The sequence below is a fragment of the Hyla sarda genome, chromosome 1 (genome assembly GCF_029499605.1).
Source record: "Hyla sarda isolate aHylSar1 chromosome 1, aHylSar1.hap1, whole genome shotgun sequence".
Classification (NCBI taxonomy): Eukaryota; Metazoa; Chordata; class Amphibia; order Anura; family Hylidae; genus Hyla; species Hyla sarda.
The window spans coordinates 408,378,031-408,399,230 of record NC_079189.1 but is presented as its reverse complement, the minus strand read 5'-3'; the positions used below and the strand labels follow the sequence as shown (position 1 = coordinate 408,399,230).

Genomic DNA, 21,200 nt, shown 5'->3' with positions numbered 1-21,200 from the left:
ATGGAGAGCGGCGAAACCGACGGCTGAGGCGTCAGAAACCACGGAGGGGGATGTTTCCGTGGCTGAGGGGACAAAGAGCGAGATTCCGTTCCAGTTATTCAGGAAGTGACCCCACATGGCCAGGTCTGACATTGCCTCGCTGTCAATTCGAATGACATGCCTCTGCCCGGAAACTGAAGGAAGTAAGTCCAGGAGTCTGGATATGAATGACCTACCTTGCGGAATGATCCTCATCGCAAAGGCCATCATGCCTAGGAGGCTTTGGAGCTCCACCCTGGATATTGTGTGGCACTTTGTAATTTTTTGGATAACCTCACGGATCCTAGCCAGTTTCTCCTGGGGAAGCCTGGCTTGCATTTCCTCTGTGTCTAAGATGATGCCTAGGAAGGTGAGCTGAGTGGACGGGCCTTCGGTCTTATGGGGTGCGATTGGGACCCCAACTTCCTTGAACAGCCTCAGCAGTGACCTGAGATTAGAGGGACTGTGACCAGGGTGTTCCAGCAACAGGAAGTCGTCCAGATAGTGGATAGTGTAGTGACAGTTGGAGACATGTTGTAAGGCCCAGTGTAAGGCCGTGGCTAGTTGATCAAAAAGCCAGGGGCTACTTTTGGCTCCAAAGGTGAGTTTAGTGGCAAAGTAATACTTGCCTGCCCATTTTACACCAAGCCACTGCCACAGGTCTTGCTTGATGGGGAGAAGTTTGAAGGCGTCGGTAATGTCAGCTTTGGAGAGCCACGTGCCCCTGCCCAGCTGTAGTATGGCCTGTATGGCTTGATCGATAGTGGAATATTTCATACTGAACTGATCGGAAGGGATCAGTGCATTGATGCTAGGGATGTTAGAAGAGTAAGGCGCGGAGAGGTCATAGATTAACCTTCTTTTATTAGAAAACTTCCCAGTGGCTAGCCCCAACGGACTAACCCTCCAGACAGAAAAAGGGGGTACATCAAAAGGGCCGATCATAAAGCCTTTCAGAAGTTCGGTTTGTATTAATTCTGACACCACCGTGGGTTCAGCGAGTGCTGACTGAAGGTTAAGGCATTCATACGTGCTTTGAGGCAACGCGACCAACCCTGTGTGAAAGCCTTCGCGAAACCCCCCAACTAACCATCTGACCCAGCAGGGATCAGGGTGGCTGGCTAAAATGCGGGCCAGGGCGTCAACCCGCACCACGCCTAGTCACGCCTGGTTGCCTTTTTGAGAACAGATGGAGCTGGGGTGGGCCCGGAAACAGAGAAAACACACATGGAGAAGCTTGCAGTTGCTGTAGGTGCATGCAGAGAGGTTGAAATTGTTACATATCTGAGTCTTGCCCAGAAACCTGACCGGCCTACCTAGCCTGTCTAGAGCAGGAGAGTTCCTCTGACTGGGGCCTAAGGAGATATTTTGGCTCCTGTTGGTGCTTGTATCCGCCTGATCTTTGCTCAGGGGGCACCAATTAGTGGTGTGTGCAGTGACCCCGCACCAGCTGCAGGAGGGGGCTTTTAGACCTGCGAAATGCTCGCAGTAAAGTTCAGTGTCAACGGCTCCCCAGTTGGTCGTGTAATTGAATTGCTCGAAAGAAGCAGCTGCCTTAGCAGCAAAAGATTTGTGGTACTCGTAGAAAGTGGACCCTCCGTGTTTGTACGCCATTTGTGCGATCTTGTGGAGGTACAAATCAAGTTCCTCCCTGCGACTGGGACTAACTGAGCAAATGACGTCTCTATATAGCCCAAAGGCTATGACAAACTCGTTAATTGTTAGTTTCCTGTTAAGCCTGGCATCTTTGCTTTTGAAGGTGACAGCGAGATCGCCACAGGCAACGGTTTTGGTGTCATTGATGTCCGTGGTGGCTATCAGCAGAAGAGCCAAGTTGACATTCTTGCCCTCCAGAATGTCTTTTTTAATTGCTGCCGGGATAAAGTGTGCGGGTGTAACATTCGGGGGAGGCTGAAGCATACCTGAAGGCGGAGCCTGAGAGGTAGAAGCAACAGGAACAGCGGGGCCTGGGGCTGTGTCCGTGACCCTGGCGCGTTCCATGTCCTCTAGTCTATCCTGTAGCCCGGACACTGATGTGAGCACCTGGCTCATCATGGTGTGGAGCTGCGAAAGTGAAGCACTGGACGCTTGGTCCGATGATGCTGCTGCCTGCCTCGCCGGGGGGGCCCGGTCTGTGCCCAGCAGGTTGAACAGCTCCCCTTTCTTGGCTGAGGCTGGAAAGGGGGTGCCCCTCCTCCTGAGTTCCTGCATCAGTTTGGGGATTGTCCAGGTACGGTAGGAGGACATGCTACCCCGGTCCGAAGCTCTTGCTGGGGTCTCGGGGACGGAGAGGGAGTCCTCAATGTCAGAGGGTTGCGACATGCTGCGTCGGAACCTGTCCGGGCCAGTAACGGGTGCCGGTAGACAAAGTTGGATGCTAGTGAGAACAGGGATGGTACCTGAACAACTCTGGCTGCTATCTTGTAACACTGACCTGCTGTATCCTGAGTTGTGGGAATAGAAGGAGCCTGAATAGGCACGATCCGGCTCACGGCTGAGGGGATACACAGAGACAGACAACAAATAGTGAAAATGGGTGGCAGCTGAGTGCCTGACGTGATGAGTGCGTGACGTGGTGGGCTAAAAATGAGTTTCCCCCTATATATATATATTTTTTTTTTTTTTTTTTTTTTTTTTTTTTTTTGGGGTGTGTCAGATAACGGATGACCCAGTGTTCGTGTGTGTCGAGTTGCGTTGTGCTGAAGCAAGTCAGGAACAACGGGCTACACCAAGGCCCCCACTGACGCGAACGGCCCAGGCTGAACGGGGGTGTCGGCCGCCCGAGGCCCTGGGCCGCGTCAGCGGCGGGTCCAGCGCGTGAAATGTGTTGGCCAAAATGATTGAATGTCGTGCAGAAGTGAGAACTGATGGCTATGTGAGAAGAAGTGAAATCAGTATATGCGTTTTTTTTTTTTTTTTTTTTTTTTTTTTTTTTTTTATATACCTCGAGCTGAAAGCTGAGAGGCGAAGCCACTTGTGGGGCTTAGGAACGACAGTGGAACCTGAAGGGTAAGACAAATACTATAGTCATTAATGATGAGGGACAGCATGTGCCTGGCCATAGGGCTGGTTCCCCCCCCTTTTTTTTTTTTTTTTTTTGAGAAGGAAGGGGGGGGGGGGCAGGTGTGACATGGTGGCCGAACCTGGGTGATGCCGACGCTCACGGCCCGACAGCCCAGACCCCGGGCGCCTCCCCCCCTCGCGGCACCCGACCATGCATAAGCACGCCGGGAGCTAGCAGGAAAGGGGGGAGAGCGCCCGGACCCGACTGTGGGATGGCACCCTGCGCACGTCCCGGCTGGCCCCCATGACAGGGATGGTGTGGCTCCGGGGAGTGGCGCCGCCCCCCTCAACGGCGGGGCCCCGCCCCCGCAGCCCGTGTCGCCGCAGAGCTGGGTGCAGGAACGGAGCCCCCCCCCGTGGCGACGCGGCGCCGGGTGATGACGCGGGACGCCGGGACGCGTACTCTCGCCCTCTGTATTGTGGGAAGGAGTGACCGGAAGCGACGCCGACCGCCGGGGCGAATGGGGACCCCGCCCCCCGCAGCCCCACGCCGCAATCTGGAGCGTGGGACGGGATCCCCGAGCCCGGCAGCAGGCGCAACTCCACTCCCTCGGGACCGGGGACCGGGCGGGCCAGGTGAGCGGTGAGGGAACACGGGAAGGGGAAAACATGCAAGAAAAAACGGGGTACAAAAAACCTGGGGGAGCGCGAGGAGGCAAGCGACCCAGCTGGGGGTGAGCCTGCTCCGGCACTACGAACCCGGGCTGAACAACATAGAGCCACACTGGCACTTACCTAACCAACCTCTGCGAGGACGGGGGATAGAACCGTTACACACTACCAACGACACTCCAGGGGGGGGGACGTATGCACTAACACGGTAGACTACTAGAGAACTACCGCCAACGTAACACACGCCCCCAGGTGTGGGAGAGGGGTGATTATATACCCCACGCCACTCCCACAAATAAAGCCAATTAGGCTTAACACTTGTTATCTACTCGATTACAGCGACTGGAGACTGGATCCTCTTATTTTTGATCAATCAGCAACCTTTGGGGTCCTCTTCAATTAGATTCATTCGCTTCTCGGTTAAATTGTCAACTACCTCAATTTTTCAGCTGGCGGCCAGATCCAGAAGTGGAAGGTATAGATGGCTTTCTTCACCCATGGCCTCCTGTTCTTTATGCATTTTCTCCCTTCAACCTCATTCAGAGAGTTCTTATATTTGTGAAGAATCAGAAGTCAACTATGGTTCTGATCACACCACTATGGTCAACTCAACCTTGGTTTCTTCAGATCTTAGGAATAATCATAGACTTCCCTCGCATTCCACCAACACATCCTTCTCTTCTCTTAGACCCTTTGGGGAATCTCCATCTACTAATCTCATCCAACCTTCTCACTCTAATTGCTTGGCTTGTCTCTGGTCATCAGACTGAAATACAGCATTTTCTCAAACAACTAGAGACATCCTCTCGGATGCCTGGTCTCCAGGTACCAGATCTGCTTACAGATCAGCCTGGAAGATTTGGTCTCATTGGTGCGTTCAACAGGACCTGGATCCCGTACACACATCTATAATGACATCTATAGTGATGTACTGGAAGCAGGAAAGATACTTTGTTACATTCTATCTTAATCATGATTCCTAATTTTGTATGTTCTTGTATAATCTTGAGAAATTAATAATAAAAAAAATAATAATAATGTAGCGGATTTTCCATTGAAATCAGACAGGTAAAGTGAAATCTGCTGCAAATCCACAGCATTTCTACAGCAAAATCCACACTGATTTTTGTCAGACACATTCATTACATGAGAAGATGCGTGGATGACCAACAATGTTTTCACCTTACAGATGTGACTGGCAGACGCATGTTATAGGTTTGGCTAATCACAGGGGGGCCTATTCTGCCAACCATCGCCCATGTAATACGGCCCTTAGATCTGTGTCTGAGAAATCTGTCAGACAACCAATCTGGCCACCATTACAGCTCCAAAAGGAGGTTTACCAGACCCTTATATGTCAGATCTGCCATAAAACAGATATATAAAATCAGGAAGCATGAAGATTCCCTATTGCTGCTAACAGAAAAGCTGGGTGACAATAACTGCAGCAGTAACCTTAAAGTAATAGTATAAAGTTCTATTTTATAAGAATCAGTGTGCAGAACTGCAGGGATATTGCATTATATCTACTTTTTCCCTGCAATATGGTAACATATGTCTAATGTGTGTTTCACAGATGTGTACAGAATGATGTAAGTGAAGCATGTACCATGGAGAGCATTCATTATGTGTCTATCCTCCTGAGGGCAGAGGAGGGGGGGGGGCACTGCTCCTCATTCAGCGAACACTGACGTGGCACACAAACATACATTCCTCCTCTACTTCCTAGTGGGACTGCTTTCTTTTCACTCTCAGACTCACAGCTGATTCCCAAAATGTGGCCGCTGTTGCTGCTGTTTGGCCTCTTCCAGCCTTTGCTGGGCTATCAGATTGACTGGAACAAGATAGAGAATTTGGCTAAGGCAAAAGTAGAGGTGAGTAGTGTCCTATTGTCCAGTCACATCTGTATTGTCAGTCACAGGGAGGAAAGCTGATGGTCTGCAGACATCACATTACATGTTCTAAATGCTTACATCCGCTTTATAAAGTCAGCCAGGAATCTCCGGGATTAGGGATTAACACAGGATCCAATGTACCACTTTAACCCTTTTATTACTAAACACTTCTACAATGCAACATCTGGCAGGCTCCAAATCGCGCCGATTTCTAACCTTTCTTTCTTTGTTGCACAGACATGTGGTGGATGACAGCTGAACAGACTTAAAGAGGTAAGGCAGAGCATGTGATTTCCTTTTTACTTCTTGTGACACCATGTAACATGGGAAATGACCACCCAAAATTGCACAAAAAAGTGTTCTAGAGGGGTGGCTCAATCTGTCACAGTAAATCTGGTCTGGGTAAAGGAGTGGTCTTCTTAAAGAGGTGGTCTTTCAGAGAGGTTTTACTGTATGTATCTTGTTGGTGACCAGAGTACATGTTCTAGCATAATGGTGGAACATTCTTCCACCTGTTACACATGAAGGAAAGCAATGGGGTTTACAAGCATCAGGTGCATTGGGTGAATTCATGAACAAAGGGAAAACATTGTATTTAGGAGAGATTAGACAATTGTATGTGCATGAAGAATAAACATAAGAAGTTATCATTAAAACCAAAATATCCCTATCCACCATGGACAGATAAAACCTGGACATGTTAATGGGATCTACAGGGGAGAGCAGTTATGAAATATTTCACATTAGAGGGGAATCCCTGAGAATTTACACATTTTTACTAAAACAATTAATTATTTTGCTACCTAAACTATTTAAAATTTCTTGATAAACACCAAAAAAATTATACATTAATTACAACTCCCAAAATACTTTTTCTGAAAGCAGACGCCTGTCACATTGTGAAAATGACCATCCAGTACTTTATTTATGGGAACCTTTGGTACACACATCCATCCCTCCCCCCCCCCCCCCAAGTATAGGGGGAGAGATGACAGCTGTCACTTGCATCCCCCCTTTCCTTTAAAGACACAAAACCAGGAAGTAGTAGAAGTAAAACCTTTCATGCTACTTCCTGGTTATTGTATCATTTGAATGCATATGAAAAAAATAATTATTTGTAGTAAATGGATTAAAAATAATGTGTAAGTGATTCTCTGACTATCTAGATATATGGTTGTAGGATATATGGTTGTAGGACATTACCCAAATATCAGCCATAAATAACCAGGTAGCACCAAGAACATGACACATTCCTGAAGCTATTACAAAACTCTTAAAACACAGTTACTTACAAGTAATGTGTAACAAACTCAAATGAGAAAGTTGACACCCCTGAGGAAGGTGGCCGTAGGCAACAAAATGCATGGGGTTTTGGCAGGGCAATTGTCCAGTTGTACTACTAATAGTACTTTACAGTCTGGTCCTAGGTTCTATCTGATTGGTATATTTGGGTCTAGTCCATGGGGGCAGGGTTGCGCACAGGTTACATATGTTAAGCTCATATATATATATATACACATATATATATACACATATATATATACATATATATATATATATATATATATATATATATATATATATATATATATACACATACACACACACAGGCCAGAGTGCATCATTTGTTATTTAGGATGAGTGCCTTGAGGGAGGGGTCCATGTGTCCCCCAATTGTGGAGGTTATTTAGTGAAAATCTTTCAAAAGTTTTTTTAATCTATATAGGTCTTGTCATATTTTGTGACAAGTTATTTAATAATGATGGATTGGTTATTTTAAAAAATGTCAATAGGTGGGCTCCTTGATGGTCTATGTCTTTTCTTCATGTTTGTTTGACCCAGTAGGATAACACCAGGCAGCACCCGTGTATATCTATTGTTTGGTTGAGCTTGCCATGTAAACTCGTCTTACATAGCATAACAAACTGTATATTAGACTTGATGTAAAGTGGCTTGTTTAAAGGGGAAATCAAGGAATAAAAAAACAAACAAACAGACCTATGTCTTTTAAAAACAGCACCACCTCTGTCCTTCGGTTGCGTATGGTATTACAATTTGGTTCCATCTACTTCAAATGGAATAAGCTGCAACACCCAGAAAACCAACAGGTGTGGAGCTGTTTTGGGAAAAAATACACTCTGTTTTGATAATTCTGGATAATCCCTTTAAGGTTGGGTTTACACTTGGCAGTTCTTTGGTAAGCTGCCACTGCAGTATTTGATCCAATGTGGATCCATGTAGAAGGGGAAGTAGAAGTCCTTCTTTTATATTTCCGAGCTGAGCTGCCCGGTTTCTCCTACCTTATCATTGTGGGGGAGGAAAAGCAACAAAGGAGGAGGCTTTTGTCCTCATATCCCATCCCTAAATCCTAACTCCATATCCCCTCCTGATATTCTGACCCCAAATCCCCTTCTCATATTCTGACCTCATATCCCATCATCATATACCATCCACATATCTGGACCCCATATCCTGTCCACATATGCCGTCTTGATATCCCATCATTATATCCCGACCTCATAGACCATCCCATATCTAATCCTTATATCACGTCCTTAGGTAGGGATGCGTTGTGGTAGATATCGTAAACTGAAAATAAAAGGGGTGTGATTTAAAAGGTGGGCGTGTCTTTGCAACATGGGGCGGAGAATGCAGGGAGGGTGTGGCTTGCCAGCCGGACTGATGCTTTCACCTGGAGATGCAGAGCAGAGTTTGTATAAGTCCTATATACTTGCATGGGACTTAAAACCCCATCCTTCACATATGGGGGTAGGTAAAGGGTTAATTTAACTATTATATATTTTAGTTTGACATATAGATAACATGTGACCAAGTAATATCGAAATATCTCCAGTCGTATGGAAGTTATGCTTGAACATACATTTCCCATAGATTTGCATTATACTTTAACCCCTTAAGGACCGGGGGGTTTTCCGTTTTTGCATTTTCGTTTTTTGCTCCTTGCCTTTAAAAAATCATAACTCTTTCAATTTTGCACCTAAAAATCCATATGATGGCTTATTTTTTGCGCCACCAATTCTACTTTGTAATGACGTCAGTCATTTTACCAAAAAATAAACGGTGACACGGAAAAAAAATCATTGTGCGATAATTGAAAAAAAAAAAACGCAGTTTGGTAAATTTTGGGGGCTTCCGTTTCTACGCAGTACATTTTTCGGTAAAAATGACACCTTACCATTATTCTGTAGGTCCATACGATTAAAATAATACCCTACTTATATAGGTTTGATTTTGTCGTACTTTCCAACCCTCACAAATGGGGGGTAGTTAAGGGTTAAATTAACTATCCTATATTTTAAGTGGACATATAAGTAACATGTGACCAAGTATTATCGAAATATCTCCGGCCGTTAGGGAAATATATGTTACTGCATAACTTCCATAGACTTGTATGGGACTTTAAACAAAAACCCTGACCCTGGCAAATGGGGGTGAGTAAGGGTTAAGTCACTTATCCTATGTTTGTTGTTGACATAAGTAACATGTGTGCCAAGTTTCATGTTAATATCTTTAGCCATTTGGACGTGATGCTGGAACATACACACACACACAGAGTTTATATATATATATATATATATATATATATATATATATATATATATATATATATTCATTTCATTTTGAATACACTTTTGACTTTGGCTCAAAAACTGCAGTGGAAGTCCAGCCTTAGGCCATGTTCCCTCGTGTGCAGAGGAAAAGTGGAGCAGTTGCCCATAGTAACCAGATTGTGTCTTTAAAGGAAATCTGTCATCAGAATCACCCGCACTAAAACGGTTACACAGGCTTGTAGTGCGGGTGATCCTGATTAAAACGCTTCTTACCTCATTAAAAACTGTGCAGCGGTTCGTCAGATATCTTCATTTTTAGTTATATGGTATTCCCAGGCTTGGGGCTCAGTGGGAGGGCCGCAGCATCAGCACGGACTCGCTTAAGTCATTTTCACCGGGCGGAGCGGCTGCCCGGCTCAAGAATATTCATGGCTGCCTCATCGCAGTTTTCCTCCTGATGTAGGTCACGTGGGTAGCGCCGCGCATGCGCCACGCGCCGTACACCCGGAAGCGGCGTTCTCCTGCATAGATAGATATGCAGGAGAATGCTGCTTCCGGGTGTACGGCGCGCGGCGCTACCCACGTGACCTACATCAGGAGGAAGACTGCGATGAGGCAGCCATGAATATTCATGAGCCGGGCAGCCGCTCCGCCCGGCAAAAATGACGTAAGCGAGTCCGTGCTGATGCTGCGGACCTCTGCACAGTTTTTAATGAGGTAAGAAGCGTTTTAATCAGGATCAGCCGCACTACAAGCCTGTGTAACAGATTTAGTGCGGGTGATTCTGATGACAGATTTCCTTTAAAAGTTGCAAAGTGATTGGTTGCTGTGGGCAATTGGTCAACTGTTCCCTTGCAAAGGTTTTTTTTTCTCTTCTTACAAACACACACATATATATATATATAATTTGCAGATAGAAGATTGGTCCTGCAGATTTTCCCAGCGGACCTTTGCTCTTATAGTACAGCTGCTCCATAATTATGTAAAATTGTAGGCACCTGTTTCTTTGTTCTATGCTTCTCTAGAAGGCTGGGTGAATTCAGCTTTCTCACACTCCTCAGTATGCCTATTTATGCAGTGAGATATCCCCCATTCCCATATTGCAGCAAACTAGGGATATGTGCTGCTCAGGAATCTAGAAAAGTTGTGTGACAACCCCGGAAGAGGAGGATATTATGGCAATTTTGCCTGACACAGAGTTCTCCCAGGAAGAGATTTATCTAACAATAATGTTTTTAATAATGTTAAAGTTGTTATCAAACCTCATTTACTATATCTAACTTAAAGAAAGTCTGGATGCTTTTATCGTTAAATTATGGCTTAAAGAAGAACTCCAGCCAAAAATAACTTCCCCTTTCCTTATAGAATAGGGAATAAATAGATGATTTCAGGGGGGGGTCAGACCGCTGGGACCCGCTGCAGTCTCTGGAATGGGACCCCAGCTGTCAGTGAGGAGCGGGTGTCATCTACAAGTAGACAGTAAGCGCTCCATTCATCTTTATATGTCTCTTGGGCGCTCCCATTGAAATTAATGGAGCACGTGTGGTCTGCAGCACACCCACCGCACTGAGGGCCGATCCCATTGCAGAGATAGCAGAAGGTCCCAGCAGTAATTCCCCTCTCCCCCCGTGATCAGGTGCCAGCCCGGAGATCATTCACGGGGTGTGTGGCCCCAGTGGCTGGACCCCCTGCTATCAGACATCTTCTAGGGGGAAAAGATGTCTAGGGGCAGAGTACCCCTTTAAAGGTTTTTAACGAGCAGTAGTATTAATTACCATATGGGAACAGTTTTATTTTTATTTTTTTGACGCCCTGTGACATGGAGGAAATCCAAGGACTCCCTTGTTCTAATAAACAGTGTCTAGATAAGGGTTCATCCCCTGTAAAGACACAATTTGTCTGGTCATGTAAGAGGTTCAGCAGTAAGCAGAATGTCCCCTATACACCTTAAACCGCTAGTTAGCTGCTTTTTTTTATTTATTTATTTTTTTGCCACAATTGGGGTACATTACTACTTTGGATGTTAGGCTGACATATAAGGTGTACATGTGGGGGCTTAAAAGCAATAAAATTCTTTATAAAAAAAAAAAGTGTAAATAGAAAAAACATGTACATTGTTAACCATTTTCAATGCAAACCAGCACTTGAGTGTAAGTTAGATTTTAAGCAGTCTAACCTTTGGTTTCTTAGATAGCACCTGCAAGACACGACTTCTCGCCCTCTACATAGCCATAGGATAGCAGTGAACATGTTATAAGGGTACACCACCCCCAAAGGATAGGGGATAACATGTTTGATCGTTGGGGGGGGGGGGGGGGGGGTCTGGCTGCTGGGACCCCCAGCGATCCTCAGGCCGGTGTTGTGGCATTCATGAACACGGAAGCCTAGGGCTTCCGTGTTCATGACGTTATGTAATGCGACGCCCCCACATTCATGTCTATGGGAGGGAGAGTGACTGCTACCACACAGCTGTCACGCTCCATTCCATAGGCTTCAGTGTTCATGAACTATTCCAAATCTTAATCATTTCAGTACTTTCCAGTCTGACCACAGTGCTCTCTGCTGATACCTCCGTCAGGAAAGATTTATTATTGGTGGGGGGATTTGCTCCTGCTCTGGAAAGCTCCTGCCATGGACAGAGGTGTCAGCAGAGAGCACTGTCAGACTGGAAACAACTACATAGCTTTCTCTGTACTACACAGCAGCTCATATGTACTGAAAGGATTGAACAATTTTGAATAAATGTAGTATAGAAATCTGATTAAGTTTCTGGCACCAGTTAAAAAAATTAATTTTTATTTTTTTGTTCCTCTGGAGTACCCCTTCAAGTGATGTATTTTAAGCTTATCGTGCTCTCACTAGCAGTATCTCCCCAATGAGCTTGTCCCAGGAGGTCTGTCATTTCCAAAGGAATTGTGTAAACCAGGCATCTATCTTTAAAAAAAAAAAAAATTTAAATACTACATGTAACCTTTAATGTAAGCTGGCATTATCTGCCTCTACCGACCTTGAAAGGGCTGTTTGTAATGGAACAGTAGGTTGCCATAAATTACACAGCAGTTAAAGTAACAGTAGCTTATATTTTAGGTTTACTGTTCCCGAAACTAACCACAGGATACCTTATACGTAAAGCAAGGGTTAAGTTAATAACTAACAATGTAGCCTGGAAAGCAGTGTGCAAAACACATGCAAATGTATGTATGATCTGTAGGATAAAGTATCGGGAGATTTTACCTTTGCTTCTAAATGTATAGTTAGATTTATGATGAACATGGTAGAAAGCACAAATTCTATCACTGTGATCCATTAGTAAAATAAAAGGCCGATTACTAAAGTACATTTCCTGAGAACAAGTCTTGCTCTGATTCTACTATAACAATGTTCTATTAAAGGAACATTAAAAAATGTCAGACAGCATTAAATATTCAGGATTTCCTGAATTTTACTTTAGCTGCTTAAAAGAAATCTATAACTGAAAGGAAGAGAAGATACAAGATGTAAGCTGAAATTATAAATTGCATAAAACAAACAAGCAGCAGAACACTTATGAGACATGTTCTCATAGAACATTTAGGCTACATTCACACAGGAATCTCCAGCCAGATTTCGGGCATAGGGGCCATCTGCAGCAGGTACCGCTGAATATCATCAGTGCTAGGACCTAGTGCTAGGCGGTATACCGGTTCATACCGAATACCGACATTTTTGTCCTGCAAGATAGGAATTTTTCCATACCGCAATACCAGTTGGGCCCTTCCCCCTCGGGATTGAATGAATTATCAGCCTAGCGCTGCGCTGTCCCCATCGGGGAACTACTCACATATCACCCGCAAGCGCTGCCCTCCTTGTCCTCCTAATGTTGCTGGCCGCCGGCGCTGGAAGTCTATACTGTACGCTGTATTCCTATGCCCGGGCTGCAAAAGATAAAAAAAAATAAACTTTAAACACACCTTCCTATGTCGGTCCAGACCTGCTTCCTGGGGGCGGGAATGTCATAGAGCCATCAGTCTATCACCGACCACAGCGATGTTCCGCCTCGGCCAATGATAGGTTGAACCCACTGTCATGTAAGAAGCCGGCCGGCTTCTTACATATGACAGTGGGCTCAGCCTATCACTGGCCAAGGCGGAACATCGCTGCGGTTGGTGATAGGCTGTCGGCTCTTCTACGTTCCCGTTGCCCGGAAGAGCGTTAGGCCGATGTAGGAAGTTGCGTTAAAGTTTATTTTGTTCATCTTCTGCAGCCCGGGCATAGGGATACAGCGTACAGTATAGAGTTCCAGCACCGGCGGGCCGCAACATCAGGAGGACAAGGAGAGCAGCGCTTGCAGGCGACGTGATTAGTACCTAGATGAAATTCATCACAATTGCTCCAAAGGTACAAAGACCGGAGTACTAAGGCCCCAATCAGGACTAACTACCTAAAATGTAACTTTTATTATATATGAGAAAATATAAACTGGTGATTAGTGTTATTAAAATAACGACCTTGTATCCTGTGTACTACTGTGTCATAAGTTACTGGCAGTATCTATCACAGTGGAGCCCTGTATATAGTATTACACTCCAAAGAGATGTCACATTTTGTGTAGCACCATCAAATTGGCAGTGTGTATGGTTACACTGTCTTTATTATATATAGAGGGGCATAAAACCCTCTCAAGTCAATACAATCAGGGATTTATCCACCTTTGGTAGGTATTAGTGGTGACTGCCAGCTGCACCACCAATATTTTGGGTGGGGCCTATAGGCTCTTCCACCCTTTCCTATAGGAGCAACTACCTATGATATATACTTTTGTGAACAGGAACAAGAGATGCTTGCTGCAATCTCATGCAGCACCCACTTCTGTGCGCTCCACACAGCGCTGGAGGCTCAGAGACTGAAGCGTTACGAACACGGGGCCGGAGTATCATGATATCACAACTCCACCTACTTGTGACGTCACACCCTGCCCCTTCAATGCAAACCTGTGGGAGGGGTCATCAAAGCCGCCAAGTGGGCGGAGTAATGACTTCACTCCAGCATGTACACTCTGGTGAACTTGGCCTGGCTATTTATTGCACCATCAAAGTGTGAGCTACTTTTGTTAACACTTTTGGCTACAAGAGCTGAGAATGTTAAAGGCTTATTGGCTGGAAGTAATTCGCCCATGTCCGTTTCAGGCTAGGTTCACACTGATCTGAATTTACTGCCAAGACGTGCAATTATATGCCTATGCAGTTGCACACAGCAAATGAATACTAAAAGAGCCATGGCCACAGTACTTGCTAATGTCTATAGGCACATTAGATGTACAGTATAATACAAATGTAGAGTCCAAACAAGGTTTGACCACCGTCTAACAGTACCCCAACAGGTCATGTTTTCAGGATTTCCCTAGTCTTTCACAAGTGATATTATTATGGTCAGTGAATCAGGCATCACCACAGTTTTAATCACCAGTGAAAAACTAAGGAAATCCAGAAAACATGACCTGTTTGGGAGGTGGGGGGGGGGGGGGGGGGGGGGGGGTCTTGAGGACCACACTTAAGAAAGCCTGCTCTAACACAGAGCATTAAGAATAGAGATTCCGACTTTTTTTTAACCAGGTGCATGAGTCAGGCTGTTGCACTGGGTTATATCAACACAGAAAGTCAACAATTGCTTGGATAAGCTTCATATTTGGTTTAATAAAAAGGATGAAATAGGGCTAAACAGTTTGTACACCCCAAGGACGCAAGATAAGCATATGGCCAAGAGATACATAATGTATAGGGGGATAGTCTGGCCCTCAAGCTTACAGTTTTAGGCCAGTACTGCCAAAAAATACTTCAACCTATCTTAAAGGGGTACTCCACGAACGCTGGAGCTGGCATCAGGAGCTTGAGACGTCATAGCCCCACCCCTCATGAAGTCACACCCCGCTCCCTTAATGCAAATCTATGGGCGGGGGTGTGACAGCCATCACACCCCCTCCCATAGACTTGCATTGAGGGGCAGGCATGACATCATGAGGGGGCAGGGTTATGACGTCACAAGCTCCTGGCCCCTGCTCCAGCGTTCGGAACAGTTTGTAGTAGAGTACCCCTTTAATGTTCTTTAAAATATTAATGAAAACAGACCACTTACTATGACCCTATTATTGCTTATCAAGTTAATGCATATGCCATGTAGTACTCAATGTTAACACATGGGATCCAGCAAGAAGTCCTAACCTGGTCTGCATAACAGGGAAGCACAGGTTGGATATTTCTGGAAACCTCTAAGGCTCTTCAGGTGTTTTTCCACAAATGCATTAATATATTCCATGTATAAATCTAATCTTTACAGTAACACCTGATTGCATTCCTAAACTAATCATGGTTTTGTTGAATTGTTACAGGTGAAGGCCTTCGTCCAGGAGGACATCCCTCTTTAGTATCCTTTATAAAACATAACAATTGTTATTAATTTGCAGAATTCTTGTATAACCCTATGGCTGTGTTCACACATCCCATTTAATTGGGAAGCAATTTTTACTCTCAAACAACGCACAATTTTACCACAATTTGCATAATTCCCAGAAATTAGAAAATGACCTATTGTTTAAATCAAGTGTTTATTCTAAACTTTTTTCAAATATTCAATTTTACCGTCTATATTTATCAACTAATTTGGAAATCCTGTAATTTTCATTCTGGCCACTAGGCCTCAAATTAACTTAAATTAACCCCTTCATGAAAGGGGTGTTTTGGGCCTCCGTGACCAGAGCAAAATTTCACCATTTGATGCGCCAGACACATCAGGCTTTCAAATTCTTAAAAATTTGGGGCACACATTAATTTAAGTTTTCTTGCTTTTTTTTTGGGGGGGGGGGGGGGGCGGGGGGTGGCTTCTTTATTTATTTTTTATTTTTTGTTATATGTTAATCCTGTTCATTCATTTAATAAAATTACCCAAAAAACGTATCCTCTAGTTCTCCCATTCATAGGGATGCCAAATGTGCACAATGTATAATGTCACTATAGCGCCAATAAAGTCCCTTATTTCGCTTTAAATGTATCAACCTAGCTTAGCTTTAGAGGCAGCCTCAGTACATGCATCTTCTGTGCATGCCTCCAGACCTGACATCAAGGGCTCCCCGAGCAAACCCTGAATGTGGAAGCAGAGCGTGATCTGAGCGCTGGGCTCAGATGAATTGACGGCCTGATCCTTTAGTGACAGGACTGTAACGTGTGACAGCTGAATCCTGCCGACAGCTCTGTGTGCAAATGTGCGCAGAGCTGTCAAACACAACCACATTAACTAACTGATTGCAGGCAAAAAGACTAGCTCTGTAGTCTGGTAACTAACATGATGTAGTCACCATGGGGTATTGTACAGATCATGTCCAGCAGTCTCCTCCTTATGACATGATTTCCATTGAAGGTAACATCAGTAAATTTTTAAAGACAATAGATCATGTTCCCAGCTCAGCCTTTCCCTTCCCGTGGAATTACCATTAGGGTCACAGAGCATGCCCAGAAACCTTCCCCATTCATGTCAGTGGGACAACAGTTTATTGTCAATGGGACTCACTGTAAAGCAGGGGTCTCTAACTGGTGTCCCTCCAGATGTTGCAAAAGTTCAATTCCCAGCATTCCCAACATCTATTACCTGCAGCAAATGGCTGTCTGGGCAGGTCCAGGCATGCTGGGAGCTGAAGTTTTGCAACATCTGGAGGGCCACCAGTTTGAGACCCCTGCTGTAAAGCATCTCTAAATGCTGTTAACCCTTTGAGGACCAAGGGACGTATTTGTCCCATGTTTCTAATTGCCTGATACAGGCAATTAAAAACATGGGACAAATACGTCCCTTGGTCCTCAAAGGGTTAAAACCGCTCAGAAAAGACCTACAAAAATGAGAGAGAAAAAAAGAATTTGAAAATTAAAACCAGAAAATAGAAGCAGACTAGAAAAAACATGTTTAAATCCCCTTAAGGACCGGGGGGTTTTCAGTTTTTGCATTTTCGTTTTTTGCTCCTTGCCTTTAAAAAATCATAACTTTCAATTTTGCCCCTAAAAATCCATATGATGGCTTATTTTTTGCGCCACCAATTCTACTTTGTATTGACGTCAGTCATTTTGCCCAAAAATCTACGGTGAAACGGAAAAAAAATCATTGTGCGACAAAATTGAAAAAAAAACGCCGTTTTGTAACTTTTGGGGCTTCCGTTTCTACGTAGTACATTTTTCGGTAAAAATGACACCTTATCTTTATTCTGTAGGTCCATACGATTAAAATGATATCCTACTTATATAGGTTGGATTTTGTCGTACTTCTGGAAAAAAATCATAACTACATGCAGGAAAATTAATACGTTTAAAATTGTCATCTTCTGACCCCTATAACTTTTTAATTTTTCCGTGTATGGGGCGGTATGAGGGCTCATTTTTTGCGCCGTGATCTGAAGTTATTAACGGTTCCCTTTTTGCATTGATAGGACTTATTGATTTTTTAAATGATATAAAAAGTGACCAAAAATGCACTATTTTGGACTTTGGAATTTTTTTGCGCGCACGCCATTGACCGAGCGGTTTAATTAATGATATATTTTTATAATTCGGACATTTCCGCACACGGTGATACCATATATGTTTATTTTTATTTACACTGGTTTTTTTTTATTGGAAAAGGGGGGTGGATTCAAACTTTTAATAGGGGAGGAGTTAAATGATCTTTATTCACTTTTTTTTTGCAGCGTTATAGCTCCCATAGGGACCTATAACACTGCACACACTGATCTTTATCATTGATCACTGGTTTCTCATAAGAAACCATTGATAGACGATTCTGCCGCATGACTGCTCATGCCTGGATCTCAGGCACTGAGCAGTCATTCGGCGATCGGACAGCGAGGAGGCAGGTAGGGGCCCTCCCGCTGTCCTGTAAGCTGTTCGGGATGCCGCGATTTCGCCGCGGCTATCCCGAACAGCCCACCGAGCTAGCCGGCAACTTTCGCTTTCAGCCGCGCGGCTCAGCTCTGAGCGCGCGGCTAAAGGGTTAATAGCGCGCTGCGCCGTGATCGGTGCTGCGCGCTATTAGAGGGGGTTCCCGGCTTCACTATGACGCCGGTGTGAGGTGTTTTTTGCGCCCCCGTAGATCCATGCGTCCGCTCCTCCCCCAGCTCTCCGAACATTTCCGAAGCTAGAGCTGGGGGAGAGCAGAGCAAGGGGAGGGAGGAGGTTCACGCCCCCTCCCTCATCTTGGCTGGACGCAGATCTCTACGGCATGCCCCCTCCCTGAGGACATAGATCTCCACGGCAAGTCCCCTCCCTCATCTCCCCTCCCCTCCCTGAGGACGTAAATCTCCCCAAGCTGAGGACGTAAATCTCCCCGAGCTGAGGACGTAAATCTCCACGGCAGGTCCCCTCCCTCATCTCCCCTCCCTGAGGACGTAAATCGCCACGGCAGGTCCCCTCCCTCATCTCCCCGAGCTGAGGATGTAGAGCAGTGCTCCCAATGAGCTCTATGTGTAAAGGGGGACATGCTGTATGGGCTAAAGGGGGACATACTGTATGGGCTGAAGGGGGACATACTGCACGGGCTAAATGTCCCCCTTTAGCCCGTACAGTATGTCCCCCTTTACACATACTGTACGGGCTAAAGGGGGACATTTAGCCCGTGCAGTATGTCCCCCTTCAGCCCATACAGTATGTCCCCCTTTAGCCCATACAGCATGTCCCCCTTTACACATAGAGCTCATTGGGAGCACTGCTCTACGTCCTCAGCTCGGGGAGATGAGGGAGGGGACCTGCCGTGGCGATTTACGTCCTCAGGGAGGGGAGATGAGGGAGGGGACCTGCCGTGGAGATTTACGTCCTCAGGGAGGTGAGATCTATGTGCTCAGGGGAGGGGGCGTGCCGTAGAGATCTGCGTCCAGCTGAGCTCAGGGAGGGGAGATGAGGGAGGGGGCGTGAACCTCCTCCCTCCCTTGCTCTGCTCTCCCCCAGCTCTAGCTTCGTAAATGTTCGGAGAGCTGGGGGAGAAGCGGATGCATGGATCTACGGGGGCGCAAAAAACCACCTCACACCGGGCCCGCCGTGATATGATTCGGGGTTACTGTGTAACCCCGCGTTATATCAGGAGAGCAGGACCAAGGAGGTACCGGTACGTCCTTGGTCCTTAAGGGGTTAAGTATTTGGCTTGAATCAGTTGAAAAAAAATTTAGGCAATACATTCTCTTTAAATACATTTTGTACTATATAAAGTCAGAACACAGAAGCGGACATCTGAAGCATACATATCGGTAAGCCTCCAGTTAGGACCTTAACATTTTCTTTTCCCAGCCACAACCTCGAGATGAAGCATATACCTGGTGCTGATCCAGAACTAGTACTACTTTCCTCTAGATATGAAGAAATAGACGTAAGTGATGGGTGCATAAAATATTTAGCAATTCTTAAATGTCTAAGAAAGGAGAGCCTTTTGTGACAGGAAAACTATGGAGCTTTAATAGGCTTCTGGTTTATATAGAATGAACCAGTTCGCATATCCACATTTATACGCATACCTTCTAGAGCTGTACAAAGCACTATTATTTTACCATAGGACTTTGTGGCAGTTAATAACACTAGTAGAATAAAAGGGCCTTAAAAGAATTATGGGCACCTGTAATGTAGCATTTCCAGATTATTTTTCCATATAGCATGCACTTTTTTTTTAAAGTACTTTGTATATCATTCCCGTTTTATGCACATGCTGCAGTGCAACTTCAAGCATGAATAATATATACCAAGTGTCCGTGGAAATATAAACCAGACCTAGTCATAGAGGAGGGGTTGTTTATCTTGTATGGGGGTTTTACGATTTCTATAGTCTGCTTTATTAAGAGGAAAGGATTATAGTCAATCCTATGGTCAACGATGAAGATTACATAAACCAAGTGGGTCTATAGAGAAGGGTTAACCATGTGCTCTTCCTGTGATCAACAGATGTGACATATTGTAAACATCTTCAGACTTTTCAGCTCAAGGTCCCATGGGTAGCATATAATTTTAGCTATAATTCCTCTCACAAATAATAGCTTGTTGTTTTCAAGTTCCCATCCTTGGCCTTAGAGCCATTGTCAACCGAAAAGCATTTATTCCAAGGCGGCAAAATAAATGGTTGTATATATTTTATCTATTGCAGAGAGTTGGACTTAGCAACATGAGGCGAAAGGAAATCAACCAGTTACTGAAGGATCTGGGGTTTTACAAGAAGGAAAGCCCAGATTCCCCTGTCCCCCCAGAATTCCAAATGGCACCAGCAAGACATAAGACACTGGACGGTGATGAAGGGAAAACAGCAGCAGATACTAAGGAGGAGTTGTAGGAGCTTTGCACCATAGTTGTCTGCTTTTCCATGTCTGTCAAGTAAATACATTAGAGACCAAGTTTAAATAAAGTTGAAGTGAAGTAGAAATGCAAAGTAAAGCACTAGTAAACTCAACAGTGTAATGTACTGCACTTACTGAACAACCCAACTTGCCATCTTTCCAGTTGTCTCTTTTAAGGCCAATATGCAAGTGATTCTACAATAAAATAGGTTTGGCTTTGATGAAAGTCAGATTGGCAATAAACTGGTGGTCTCTGCTAGCAGCATCTGGAAAGATGACAAGCTTGGGTTATTGAATGTACCACTATAGTCTTACAAGTGAGGTCACTGGATAAGATATACGTTAGGATACAGCAAGGAGGAAGGCATTGTAACGTAGTTTGGGATCAGCTTAGTTAATGTTTTTGGATGATATATTGGCTCTCTGAATTCTGATCACCTCCATTTCAAGGACATGAATGAAGTTCTCAGCTGCAAGTGTCCTGGTTGGGAACAGATGTAAACCGTCCTGATGTGTGGTGTTTGGGTTCTTACTTTACATCTTGAGAGAGCACTGACTTTTATAATAAAACTATTAAACTGTGCTTCAGTTTCTCTAAAGTCGCATTATTTGGTGACGCATTAAATTATATTAACCCAATAAACCAAAATGTCACATGCAGATGAGACGGTAAATGTTATTCCGATTCTTAAATCTTAAGCCATAGATGTAATACCACCC

At 44.8% G+C, this 21,200-nt stretch overlaps 1 protein-coding gene across 1 annotated transcript; it reads left to right on the top strand.

Moving 5' to 3' along the window:
* The first annotated feature begins 5,405 nt into the window (after positions 1-5,405).
* On the top strand, positions 5,406-21,063 carry SELENOM (selenoprotein M). Its single transcript, XM_056528635.1, has 5 exons — positions 5,406-5,567; positions 5,826-5,861; positions 15,525-15,559; positions 19,450-19,528; positions 20,294-21,063. Exons 1-5 carry the CDS (start codon positions 5,469-5,471, stop codon positions 20,474-20,476), a joined length of 432 nt encoding a protein of 143 aa, XP_056384610.1. The 5' UTR covers positions 5,406-5,468; the 3' UTR covers positions 20,477-21,063.
* The last annotated feature ends 137 nt before the right edge of the window (positions 21,064-21,200 follow it).